This window comes from Myotis brandtii, unplaced genomic scaffold, assembly GCF_000412655.1.
Source record: "Myotis brandtii unplaced genomic scaffold, ASM41265v1 scaffold266, whole genome shotgun sequence".
NCBI lineage: Eukaryota > Metazoa > Chordata > Mammalia > Chiroptera > Vespertilionidae > Myotis > Myotis brandtii.
Window position 1 is genome coordinate 1,809 of NW_005360124.1, and position 12,087 is coordinate 13,895.

Sequence of the window (12,087 nt, forward strand, 5' to 3'; positions counted from 1 at the left end):
GGTGCCCTTGAGGGACAGATGTTCCGGAAAACTGGCAAACTTATCTCACTGAGTGAGCAGAACCTTGTGGACTGCTCTCAGGCTCAAGGCAATAAGGGCTGCAATGGTGGCCGAATGGATAATGCTTTCCAGTATGTGAAGTCCAACGGGGGCCTGGACTCAGAGGAGTCCTATCCATATCAAGCAACGGTAAGCAAAGCTCTTATCTTTATGTCATTCCTTTTAGACTGTCTATATGTAAACCGTCAGAACTTTCATTAAAATATGTCAGCCTTGAACAGTTCTGTTTGGGATGTTCACAGTTCTTATTTCTGTGTTACATGGAGACATACATACCATTCTAAATACAGCACTTTTTTCTTCATAGTGAAACACTTCTTATGGAGAGATAGACCCACAGCGTCTCAATGAATAGACACCAGCTAGTTTTTCATTTTCAAAACAGCCAATAGCATTTCACAGACGTAACCTGGAAATCATGAAGCTGCCTCCTGCCTGAAACTCATGCTTCCAGGGAGGTGGGTTAGTAATGAGATCTCTTCCCCTTTACCTTTAAAGGTTGGACCCTGCAGATACAGGCCCGAGGACTCTGTTGCCAATGACACCGGCTTCGTGGACGTTCCTGGGCAGGAGAGTGCCCTCATGAAGGCAGTGGCAACCGAGGGGCCCACCTCGGTGGCTATAGATGCAAGCCATCTTAGATTCCAGTTCTATGAAGATGGTAAGCATGGTCTATGTAGAAATTTAGGCAGAAGAACTGGAAAACCACTGTGACCTAAAGCAAGATTCACTCTTTGGCTTGCATACTTTCTGGGTGTGTGGATTTATCATTGTTCATTGTGCACGCACAATATCTTTCCCAGGTGTTTCCATTTGACATTACTTGAGCTGTATCCTCATGTTTTTAAGCACTTTGTAAATATATTTAAATGGCTACATAATTTGATTGGTATAGCTCAGTGATGGCGAATCTTTTGAGCTCTGCGTGTCAGCATTTTGAAAAACCCTAACTTAACTCTGGACCGGTCAGAATCCTCTGGGATTTTAGGTGTACAGGATGCTGCTCCAACCAACCGAGCCACACTGGCCAGGGCTCCTCGGATTTTACATACTGATGCTGCCAGAGGCAAACCTCTTGCCTCCGGGTCCTGGCTGCCTGATACTATATCCCTGGGGTGTAAAGTGCTCTTGAAGTAGAAAAGAATGGAGTTGGCATTAGGAGGGAGTTGACCACAAGAAAACGAGGTCCCAGTCTCCTAAGGCAACCACAGTTTCGATTTGTGTTATCTTTCCTAAGCATGCCTATATGTAGGTTTTATTTTAATTTCATTAATTCTTTTTTTATTATAAAAGTAAATCATGTTTTTTTAAAAAGTAAATCATGTTTATTGTGAATAATTTGGGCAATCATTGTTACCTTTTTATTATTTATTTACTTACAGAGAGAGCGGGAGAGATGGAGAGAAACATTGATGTGAGAGACACACATCAAGTGACCCAGGATTGGGATTGAGCCTGCAACCGAGGTTTGTGACCTTGACTGGAATTGAGCCCAGGACCCTTTACTGCAAGGGCTGGCACTCTATCCATTGAACCAAACCATCCAGGGCCATTGTTACTGGTTTAGTCTTCCTCCTTCAATATTTTTTCTTTGCCCATTTTTTTAAAGCAATCATGAGATTTTACTAAATACAGGCTTTGGTCACGTAGAGCTTCTGTGTCTCAGCTGCTATGCAGGTCAGAACCCGAGTTTCTAGTTGGTTCAGATTTAAAGAAGGGCAGGAAGTTATCTTTTCCAGCAGGTTTCCTCTTGCTCCTGCAGGGCACCGTCCCCTCACGTTTGTATAGAAACGGAAAGCTTCCGTTGTCTCCCCATTGCTGAGTCTAAATGATTCCACTTGTGTGTGTGTTGTTGTTGTTTTGGTTCACCCAAGGGAAAATGGCAGGAGTCTCTTTCCTTTAAAGCAGTGGTTCTCAACCTTGGCTGCACATCAGAATCACCTGGGAATCTTTTTAAAATCCTGATTTCTGGGCCTCATCCTCTGGAAATTCTGTTTCTTTGTTATGGGGTGGGGCCACAACATTAGTAACAAAGAAACAGAATTTCCTGAGGATGAGGCCCAGAAATCAGGATTTTAAAAAGATTCCCAGGTGATTCTAATGTGCGGCCAAGGTTGAGAACCACTGCTTTGAAGTGAGGACAAATGTGAAAATCAGCTGGGCTCTTTTTCTTCCCCGCACCATTCCTAATTGTAGTCATAATTAAGCTGGGTTGTTTTCCAGACCTGGGAGTTTAGGTTTCATGACTTTCTGGATTATAGATTCGTCTGTCCCACCACATGCGGCATAGGTAAGTAAAAACAAAGCAAAGGAAAAGAATTCCTTTTGAATTAAAGACCAACTAAAGACAAACTAATGCAACAAGCAATAGTTTATTTAAAAAAAAAAAGGGAAAAAAAACCAACAAAAAGAAAAACAAATGACCTTCTTTACTATCTCATAGATTAAGTAAAAATACTTGTATTAATATATATGTATATACATACTGCATATATATATATATATATATATACACACACACATATGATATAACATTAAAATTACATGCTTCTCAGGACAGAAGAATTAGGACATGTTCCCCCGTATGGATTTAAAACTCTATCACAATTGAAAGTCACTGCAAGAAAACTTGCTTCCTTTATTTTCTTTTGTAGATTTCAAGTACAGGAAGTTATCAAACCAGGATCTCAATGTGGAAAACCGTCTGCTATGCACAAATGACAACGGACTGCCACAAACCGTGAGTCGGGGGTTTTGAGTTCTCACACAGATCTTCGTAGCCCTACAACTGTCAGCCTTCTACCTGAGATGAGAGGGAATGATAAAGCGCCACAGTTTGTCGATTCCACGTGGACGTTCACATTGACGTTTAAACAAAAGCTAACGAATACATGTCATCGTAGCAACAACACTGGCCATGAAATCACTCTAGAGGAGGATTCCTTTTTCCCCTTTCCTTGCCAAATAAAACACAAAAATTGCCGGGGAAAAAACCCAACGCAAATCGGAGGGTGAAGCACCTCTGGCGATGATCAGCATACAGCAAGGAGCAGAGGGGAGCGTTTCCTTCGGGACAGCTCCTGGCTGACGTGATGATTTCAAACACACCCTCGTCTGCAAAAGGCACTCACATATTGTCTATTTATAAATCATACAGTGGGAGTCCATACATGAGGGGTTTTCCTATAAATATAAAAAAGATAAGCTGAGGACATGATAATATAACAAAGAAGAGTATGAAATGCACATTTTGGATAAATGTGCGTTTTTTATTTAAAGGACAATCAATATAATCGTTAAAAATGTTTTCATTGAAAAGTTAGGGATTCCAGTAAAATTATCAGTCAGAAGCAAGGTACTAGAGGCTGAGAGATGGAGTCCAGAACAGGGAGAGGAGGGACACTAGCTTCTCAAATGGCCAAACGAACGGGTATGATTAGCTCTTGAACAGACCGTTCACTCACAATGGAATGTGTGAGAGGGAGGAAGGGGGGGAGGGAAGGAGGGAGGAAGTAGCAGAGAAAGAGGTGCAGCGGGAGGGAGAGGGGCGCCCTTCAGGAGGGAGGGGGGCATAGGAAGGGGTGCATCTGGAATCTCAGGTGTGAAAGATGGCTGAATCCCCCTTGCTTTTGCAGTTTGAAGACACCCTGCCCAAGCCAAAGCTGCCCTCACCTGGACACGACCGAGCTAATGGAATTATAAGACGTGCCACTGTTGCAGCTCGAGGCGTAGGCCTCCTGGCCGTTGCCATCGAGGTGGATTTTGAACACAGAGGACGCCTTCAGTAGAAAGTCTGCCGCGTCTCGGCGCCCCAGCTCCCGAAGTTTGGACATAAGGATGCCGACCGTGCTCTCGGGGTAGGAGGTCCATTCCCGGAGCAGGGCGTGGACTGGGCTCGGGAGGAACTCCTTGGGAGCCCCGTTGTTGGTGTTATACTTGGCCACGAGGTCAGGGAGGCCCAAGTTCATGGCGAGAAGGCACCAGTCCTTCCCCATTGGATCGGGCGGGTCCAGCAGGCGACTAAGTTTCCTCCGCGTCAGGAGGTTCAGATCTGACGCGTGGATGTCCATCCCCAGGCTGGCCTGTGAGTAGATGTCGTGACAGCCGAAGCACATGATGCTGCTGAAGCTTTCCTTGTACCCACCCATGGTGTTGGTCAGCGAGGTCTCCCTCAGGGTCTGCGCCCGGAAGAAGTCCCGGGGCTGGTAGATCATGACGGGCTCGTGGTGCTCCCTCAGCTGCTGGGGGCTCAGGTAATGCTTCACCGTCAGCAGCCCTGGCAGCGTGGTGGCCATGACGTTCTCGATGGTGCTGCACACCGAGTCCAGCAGGAGGCAGCACTTGATCTTTTCTGTCTCCAGCCCGCGCACCTGGACCTCGATGCCCTGGCCGTGGTTGACCAGGAGCACCAGGAGCTCGGCCCCGCGGTTGGCGATCTTGCAGCCGCTCACCCACAGGCGAATGTCTGCGTCTCCCTCGGCGCTCTGTTGGTGGATCCACCGGCACAGGTTCACCTGGACCTTGTGAAAGATGCCGCACGGGAAGGGGGCGAGGTGCTCCACGGGGACGATGCGCACACCGCCGTAGACCATCACCTCGTCCTCCTCGTCAGTCCAGGAGCGGTGCAGGTTGTCCGTCTTGATCAGGGCGGGGATGTCCACCATGGTCCCACTGCTCAGGTCCCGGGCACAGATGTCCATGGCATCGAGGATCTGCAGCAGCTCCTCCACGTCACTGTCGGGCACCAGGCGCTGGATGTCCTCCATGGTGTAGCGGCCCCGGTAATGGTGCAGGGCCCGCGGGGTCTCCACGGAGAGCAGCTTCCCCAGGACGTTGGTGCAGAGCCAGCGGGGGTCCAGGAGCAGCACGTCCTGGACCGTTTCACTCTGCATGATGTTGATCTGCCACAGGAGACAACGACAAGTCACACAGAGGAACCTAAATGAACAGGCACCAGCTGGCTCACAGAACAAACAGGCCTGAGCGGTGACAATATCTGAGCAGATGTTGCAAGGAATGACTCCTGCATCATTAGTATGGCTGGCTCTCAAATATCAATTACTAAGCCAAAAGCCAGCTTGAGAAGAGAAATTTTGAAAAGACCGTGGACTCTTAAAAAAACAAAATAAAATGTGAGAGATGACAGCTATGGAATGAGTGATTTTTGACTAGATTCTGTTCCAAAATAAATACATAAATAAGTAAAACCAGCTATAAGAGAAATTATTGGCACATGTGTCCAGAATGGGATTATTAATTATATTGTGGCTATGTGGGAAAATGTCCTCTTTAGGAAATACAGGCCAAAATCTTGTTTGTTTTTTTATTTTAGAGAGGGAGAGAGAGATAGAAACATCCATGATGAGAGAGAATCATTGATTGGCTGCCTCCTGCATGCTCCCTACTGGGGATCAAGCCCACAACCTGGGCATGTCCCCTGACCAGGAAGTGAACTGTGACCTCCTGGTTCATAGGTTGATGCTCAAACACTGGGCCACGCCAGCTGTGCTGTTTCTCCTAATTCATAGAAACAAACGCAGAGAGACAGCTAAAATGAGGAGACAGAAAAATATGTTCCAAATGAAAGCCAGGAACTGAATGAAATGGAGACAAGCAATCTACCAGATAACGAGTTTGAAACACTGGCTATAAGGCTGCTCAATGAACTTGGGAAAAGACTAGATGAACTCAGTGAGAACTTCAACTGACAGGAAAAAACAAACAATCAGGGCCCTCCTGGGAGCATGTCCATGACTTTCTTTCCTAAACTCTAAGGGTGCCTAGCGACTTGCAACCAGGGGAGCAATGGGGACCAGCAGCTTGTCCCCTGAACCTGACTCAAAGGCCCCCTTTTCTCTGACTTTTCATTGAGCCAATAGCAGCCCTGCCTTGGCTCATTTCTTTCCCATAATGTTCCTAGAGAACAAAGCAGCCCCGCCTACGGTCTCTTGTTGCTTCTTCTATGGCTATGCTAATCCCTTCTTGCTTCTTCATGTCCCAGCGTTAATAAACATATTCTTAAAATCACACACACACACCAATTAGACCTAAAGAACACAGTAACTGAAATGAAAAAAAAACAAACAAACACTAAAGGGAATCAACAACAGATTAATTGATGCAGATGAATGAGCCAGCAAACTGAAATAAATGAAATAGAGACTAAAAAAATAATAGAAAAGATCAATAAAACTAAGAGCTGGTTCTCTGAACAGGTAAACAAAATAGATAAACCTTTAGCCAGATTCATCAAGAAAATAAGAGAAAGGGCCTAAATTAATTCAAAAAGGATAGAGAAGAGACAACCCACACCACAGAAATACAAAGGATTGTAGGAGGACAGTATGAGCAATGATACACCGACAAATGTGACAACCTAGAAGAAATGGATAAATTCCTAGAAACAGAATCTTCCAAGACTGAGTGTTGTTTCTAGTAATCAGTCTGTTCATATTTTCTGCTTCTTCCTGATTCAGTAATCAGAAAACTCCCAACTAATAAAATTCCAAGACTAGAAGGCTTCACGGGTGAATTCCACTAAGTGTTCAAAGAATTAATACCTATCCTTCAGATCTGAAGAGGGAAAGCTCCCAAACTCAATTGCCCTGACACCTGGAGCCCTGCCTGGCCCGCAGAGCCCTCACCTCGCCGGCACTGTGGAGCTGCTGGGCGATGCCCCGGAGGTCCTCCTCGCTGGCCAGGGGGTTCAGCTGGTCCTGCACGTCGTACACAAACTGCTGCAGTGACATCAGCTGGTTGGGCCCATTGAGCTTCCTCCAGGACGGCAGCGTGGAGATGATTTTCTCACACAGGTGAGTCATCGGAGGGCAGACCTAGAACATGCAGACACGACTGGTCAATTTACAGCTGTGGGGACTCAGCAGGAGACCGGGTTTTCATGCGGACTGTTGAAAGTTTTCAATTTAGACTAATTCTTGGTATTGGCTTGAAATGGGTTTTTAATCTTTTAACTTGATTAAATAAATCAGTCTGCTACAGACTCATCTACCCAACCACACCTTCCTAATTAAAAGCCAAAGCAGCCATCCCCTGCACCCTATCATTCATGAGGCTGGCCCCTGGTGGACAGTAGCTTTTAGGTCAGCTAAATTCCACTCCTTATTAAAAAACACACACAAAATGCCCAGGATACAGGCAAGTTTGATCTGCCTGACCTCAGGAGTGGAGGGTGTGTGAAGTGGACATTGTGCCACACCCCAAAAACACAGTCCCATTCCATTTGTTTATTATTTTATGTCCTTCAAACAAATGTTGAATTTTTTTCTACCTTTCTGCATTTTTAAAATATTTCACAAGTCGCTTTTTTGTATCATCAACTATATATAGAAAATCCTAATATGCAAATAGACCAAATGGCGGGACAACCAAACAACTGGTTACTATGACGTGTGCTGACCACCAGAGGGTGCGCGTGGGACATGGTGGGCATTGGCCACAAGGGGATGGTGGAGCAGGTGAGCGGGGGCGCCAGACCAGTGTGGGGCACTGGTTGCTGTCATTGGGGCGAGCCTCTGGTGGTTACTGAAAATTCTTTGCTCCCGCATGCTGTGGTCCTGCCTGGCGCTTGTACCCGCTATCAGGGCCTGGTGCTGGCCCCAATTGCTTGATGTTGTCAGTGGGTGTGAGTGGTGGCTGCTGGCCCTGATCACCCCTCAGGGCTTTTCCACCTCCCCCTGCTCCTGAGGGGCGATCGGGGGCAGCAGCTGCTGCTCGAACCTGCTGCCAGCACCTGGTGCCAGTCCTGATTGCTCGGTGCCGTCAGCAGGTATGAGTGGTGGCTGCTGGCCTGATCGCTCCTGAGGGCTTCTCCACCTCCCCCTGCTCCTGAGGGGTGATCAGGGCAGCAGCCACCGCTCGCACCTGCTGACAGTGCTGGCCCCGCTTGCACGCATTGTTGGCACTGGCTCCAATCGCTCCGCGCGGTCAGCGGGTGTGAGTGGGGTCAGTTCGTGGGAGCAGGGCTGCGGCTGGAGAGGCCTGGCGGGGGTGCGGAGGATGGGCCGAGACCCTCCCTGTGCCTACTGCAGCCTCGCAGCCCACAGTTCCTTTCAAGATGCAAAAATTTGTGCGCTGGGTGTGTGTGTGTGTGAGTGTGAGTGTGTGTGTGTGTGTGTGTGTATAATTTTTAAATATATTTTTATTGATTTCAGAGAGGGAGATAGAAACATCAATGATAAGAGAGAATCATTGATCAGCTGTCTCCTGCACGCCCCCTACTGGGAATCGAGCCTGCAACCTGGGCATGTGCCCTTAACTGGAATCAAACCTGGGACCCTTCAGTCTGCAGGCTGACACTGTATCCACTGAGCCAAACCAGCTAGGTTGTATCATGTATTTTAAAAATTTATTAAGTTCATTGGGGTGACATTGGTTAATAACACTTTGTTTTAGTAGTAAAATTTATACCATATCATCTATATATTGCACTGTGTGATCACCACCAAAATCTAGTCTCCTCCCACCACCGTTACCATAAGTTTGACCCCTTTAGCCCTCTTCATCCTCCTCCAACCCCCTCCCCCTCTGCTAACCACCTTTCTGTTGTGTCTGAGTCTGTTTTGTTAGATCATTTGTTGCCTTCTATTTTATATCCCATATATGAGGGAAACCATATGGTTCTTCACTCAAGTCACTTCTGAATTCTTTTGCAATGTGTAAAAAGCAATTTTAAACAAACCACTAAAACTATCAGAATTTCCTCCACTCTAAGGTGGCCCACTTTGTCCATAACAACCCCTTCCCCTCGTGGCCATCTCCTTCTCTCTGCTCTTTCTTCCTCGACCCAGAGCAATAGATAAAAACATGTCCATGCAGCCACCTCGCACTAGGTTCCCTGAAAACTGAACCAAACCAAGAGGGCAGTCCACCTCCAGGGGTCACCGGGTGGCTGGGCAGAGGGGGGTTCCTGCCCTTCGCAGGCACGCATACTCACGGAAACAATCTGGCTCCGTATTTCTTGCAGGTGATTTCGAAGTACCTTCATGTCCTTCGACCCAGAAGCCCCAGCATCCAGAACAAACAGCTTATCTGAAATGTGAAGATCATTCCCAAACCTAGGAGGGAAGCGTAGGAGCCTCATCAGAGCCACGTGGTCTCGCCAGGTGTTCCCTCGGCCGGGCCCAAGGCTGGTCGGAGGCCAGGAAGTCCTGGCAACCTTCAGAGGGCCCCTCCCTGCTGTCCGCCGGGCTCTGTAAGGTCACACGGGAGCAGAGGCCTGGAGACACCCGTGTGCTTCTAGGCATTCGGACAGGCACCTCGGGCCCCACAAAATGGCAGGAAGACGGTGCAGAAAGATATCAGCTGCCCTGATGCAGGAAAGGTGAGGCTCACCTTACAGGTTACGAGAAGAGATGCTGTTGCAGTTGATAGAGTAAGAACAGAGGGATGAGCATGAAAGTTACAACTCAGATCTAAAAACATTAGCAGAAGCCCTATTTTCATATCAGGAAGAAAAGAGGTAATGTCTTCAGTTGAGAGGAGTTGAGTTACTAGCACATTGCACAGAGCTGCAGGTTCAAGTTTTCTGTTGACAGGTACTAAGTAGAAAAAAAGGTAGGTTTACAGCTGTGAGTGTGCAAAACACAGAGTTTATTCTTGCATTATTATTATTTACTAATTGTTGTATTATTTTCCATATGAACAACTGTAGGCCGACTTTTGCCCTGCTCTGTATTTTTAACAGGTGACCCTGTGCGCATCCATATTTATAAGGGAAACAAAAGCTTTGCACAACTACTGGACATTAAGTGCATTCTGCTATTCTCTGTTGGACTCCTCCCCACCCCATTTCAGAGAGTTGGTCAGGACACCCTGAGTGAATTTCATAACCCAGTATTTTGATAAATATTGATCAGTGGTATCAATAGATAGTCATAAAAAAACCCTGACAGCTCAGACAACTAAAAGAACTAAGGATCTAATGTATAACATGGTGACCATAGTTGACAACACTGCATTTTACAGTTAGAATTTCCTAACATAGTAGAACTTAAATGTTCTCATCAAAAAGAGAGAGACCTAGCTGGTTTGGCTCAGTGGATAAAGCATCGGCCTGCAGATTAAAGGGTCCCGTGTTCTATTCCGGTCAAGGGCACATGCCCGGGTTGCAGGCTTGATCCCCAGTGTGGGGCATGCAGGAGGCAGCTGATTCATGATTCTCTCTCATCATTGATGTTTCCCTCTCCCTCTCCCTTCTCTGAAATCAATAAAAATACATATTAAAGAGAGAGAGAGAGAGGTGAATAATGATGTTTTAATTCACTAGGTGGTGGGAATCCTTTCACAATGTAAATACGTGTCACATCACCACAATGTATACTTTAAATATCTTACAATCGTATCTGTCAATGATGCCTCAATAAACTGGAAAAAAACCCCACATAAAACAACTAAAAGGCAGTGGTACCAGGAGGTGATGAAAGAAGTTAGGAGGCTGTTGCTTTTTATTCTGTGTTATTTTCTTGTTTGATTTGTAATATGTGTATTCATTGCTTTGATAAAAATGAAAAATACAACAAAAAGGCCACCAAGGAAAGAGGCCTTTACTTCTCTAACTCCTCTCCCTAGTTCACAGGCCTTCGGCTGTATTAGCCCCGCGGACCCCGTGGCTGCCTCTTCCTTACCTGTTCCTGATCTCTTTCAACAAAGCCGTGTCTTTGTCGTATCCAAACTCGCCTCCAGCCGGACGGGGAACGTTCATGATGTCGGCGTGCGTGGCCACCAGGACGACGCGGAGTGGGTTCTTCAGCTTGCCGCCGAAGGCTGGGGGCGGAGAGCACAGGTTCAGAGGCGGGCCCCCCTTCCTGGCTGCCTCTCTCCCCAGGTGTGGTGGGGTGAGCTGGCTTCACTCCCCTCTGTCTCTCCAGGAGGATGTGCAACCTGCCTGAGGACGCGAGGCCACATGCCTGCCGCGCACTGTAACCTCTGGGCTGTGGGCTGCCAGTAACAGAATGAGCCTGTTTTCTGGGCCTGGCAGAAAGATGCTCACAAATGGACCAGAAATGACCACAGAACACAAGGCAGCTTCTCAAATCTATCTCCAAATGGGCCCGGCTTGCAGGGTGAAGGGAGATCTAACCTCTGACCGGGTCACCCTTTAAAAGACCAAAGAAAGCCCCTGGATGCAGGGACGCCCCAGAAATGACTCAGAAGGGAAACTGCAGTTCACACAGACGCCTCTCGCTTCGGGGAGTGTTTAACCCTACCAGACCGCTGTACCGATTTTTCGGTAATTTCTGAATCTGCCGCTATACCGCTGTACCTAATTTTCGATACTTTGCCTAGTACGTGAAAAAAATGCGTCGCAAACTAAAAATAACCAACCAATCGTGGTCAAACCTCATGGTTAGCCATTGCAAATGTCTGCCCCCATGTGTTTGAATTGACTTTGTGTGGTTTGACGTGAAAAAATTCTGAAAATTCACAATGAAACGAGCGGCTGATGAACCAAGCACTTCAACAGGAAAGCGAAGTAGGTCTAGGCTTATCACAGTCCAACAGGTGATCGATACTTTGGTTGATTCAGACTCTGAGGAGTCAGAATTTCATCAAGAATACGTTTCCAGTTCAAGTGACACAGACAGTGAGAGCTTGAGTGATGAGGAGAATCTTGAACCTTATAGATCTAGAGCTAGATCGATAGTAAGAGAAGGGGGGCGTGTCCCTCAAACAGCTGATGGGGGAGATCTAGGTGGTGATGAAGGTTGGACAAGGAATTTTGTATCACCAAATACAGATCTGAATTTCACTGAGGATGGAAAAGGCCCAGTGAACATTCCTGGATCTATCACAGAGGAGAGTGAACCAATTGACTTTTTATCCTTGTTTTTGGATGATACTTTCTGGCAAAATTTGACAGAGAAAACCAACCTCCGGGCCCACCAATTGCATATAGCAAAGCCCAACTCCTACAATGCCAAAAATTTCAAGGATGCCACAGTGGAAGAAATGAAGGCTTTTCTTGGACTGAGGACCTATATGGAATACTTATGTATAAAGCCCAGCTAT

General features: G+C 46.9%; 2 protein-coding genes across 3 annotated transcripts in view; one reads left to right on the forward strand and one right to left on the reverse strand.

Moving 5' to 3' along the window:
- The first annotated feature begins 12 nt into the window (after positions 1 to 12).
- CTSL (cathepsin L) lies at positions 13 to 2,835 on the forward strand. The gene is made up of 3 exons (XM_014541238.1): positions 13 to 189; positions 559 to 721; positions 2,715 to 2,835. The coding sequence occupies exons 1-3, from the start codon at positions 19 to 21 to the stop codon at positions 2,816 to 2,818; spliced, it is 438 nt and encodes a 145-aa protein (XP_014396724.1). The 5' UTR covers positions 13 to 18; the 3' UTR covers positions 2,819 to 2,835.
- The window catches only part of DAPK1 (death-associated protein kinase 1), a 164,173-nt gene continuing 154,499 nt past the window's right edge, over positions 2,414 to 12,087 (reverse strand). Inside the window, exons 23-27 of one of the 2 annotated variants that reach the window (XM_014541237.1) lie at positions 10,704 to 10,842; positions 9,014 to 9,134; positions 6,705 to 6,893; positions 3,733 to 4,961; positions 2,839 to 3,243 (exon numbers count right to left, since the gene is read on the reverse strand). In XM_014541237.1, the coding sequence (XP_014396723.1) occupies positions 3,210 to 3,243; positions 3,733 to 4,961; positions 6,705 to 6,893; positions 9,014 to 9,134; positions 10,704 to 10,842 (1,712 nt within the window). In that variant the 3' untranslated portion in view covers positions 2,839 to 3,209. Of the gene's footprint in view, positions 4,962 to 6,704; positions 6,894 to 9,013; positions 9,135 to 10,703; positions 10,843 to 12,087 lie in introns of both variants that reach the window. The other variant, XM_005868255.2, reaches the window with a different exon arrangement.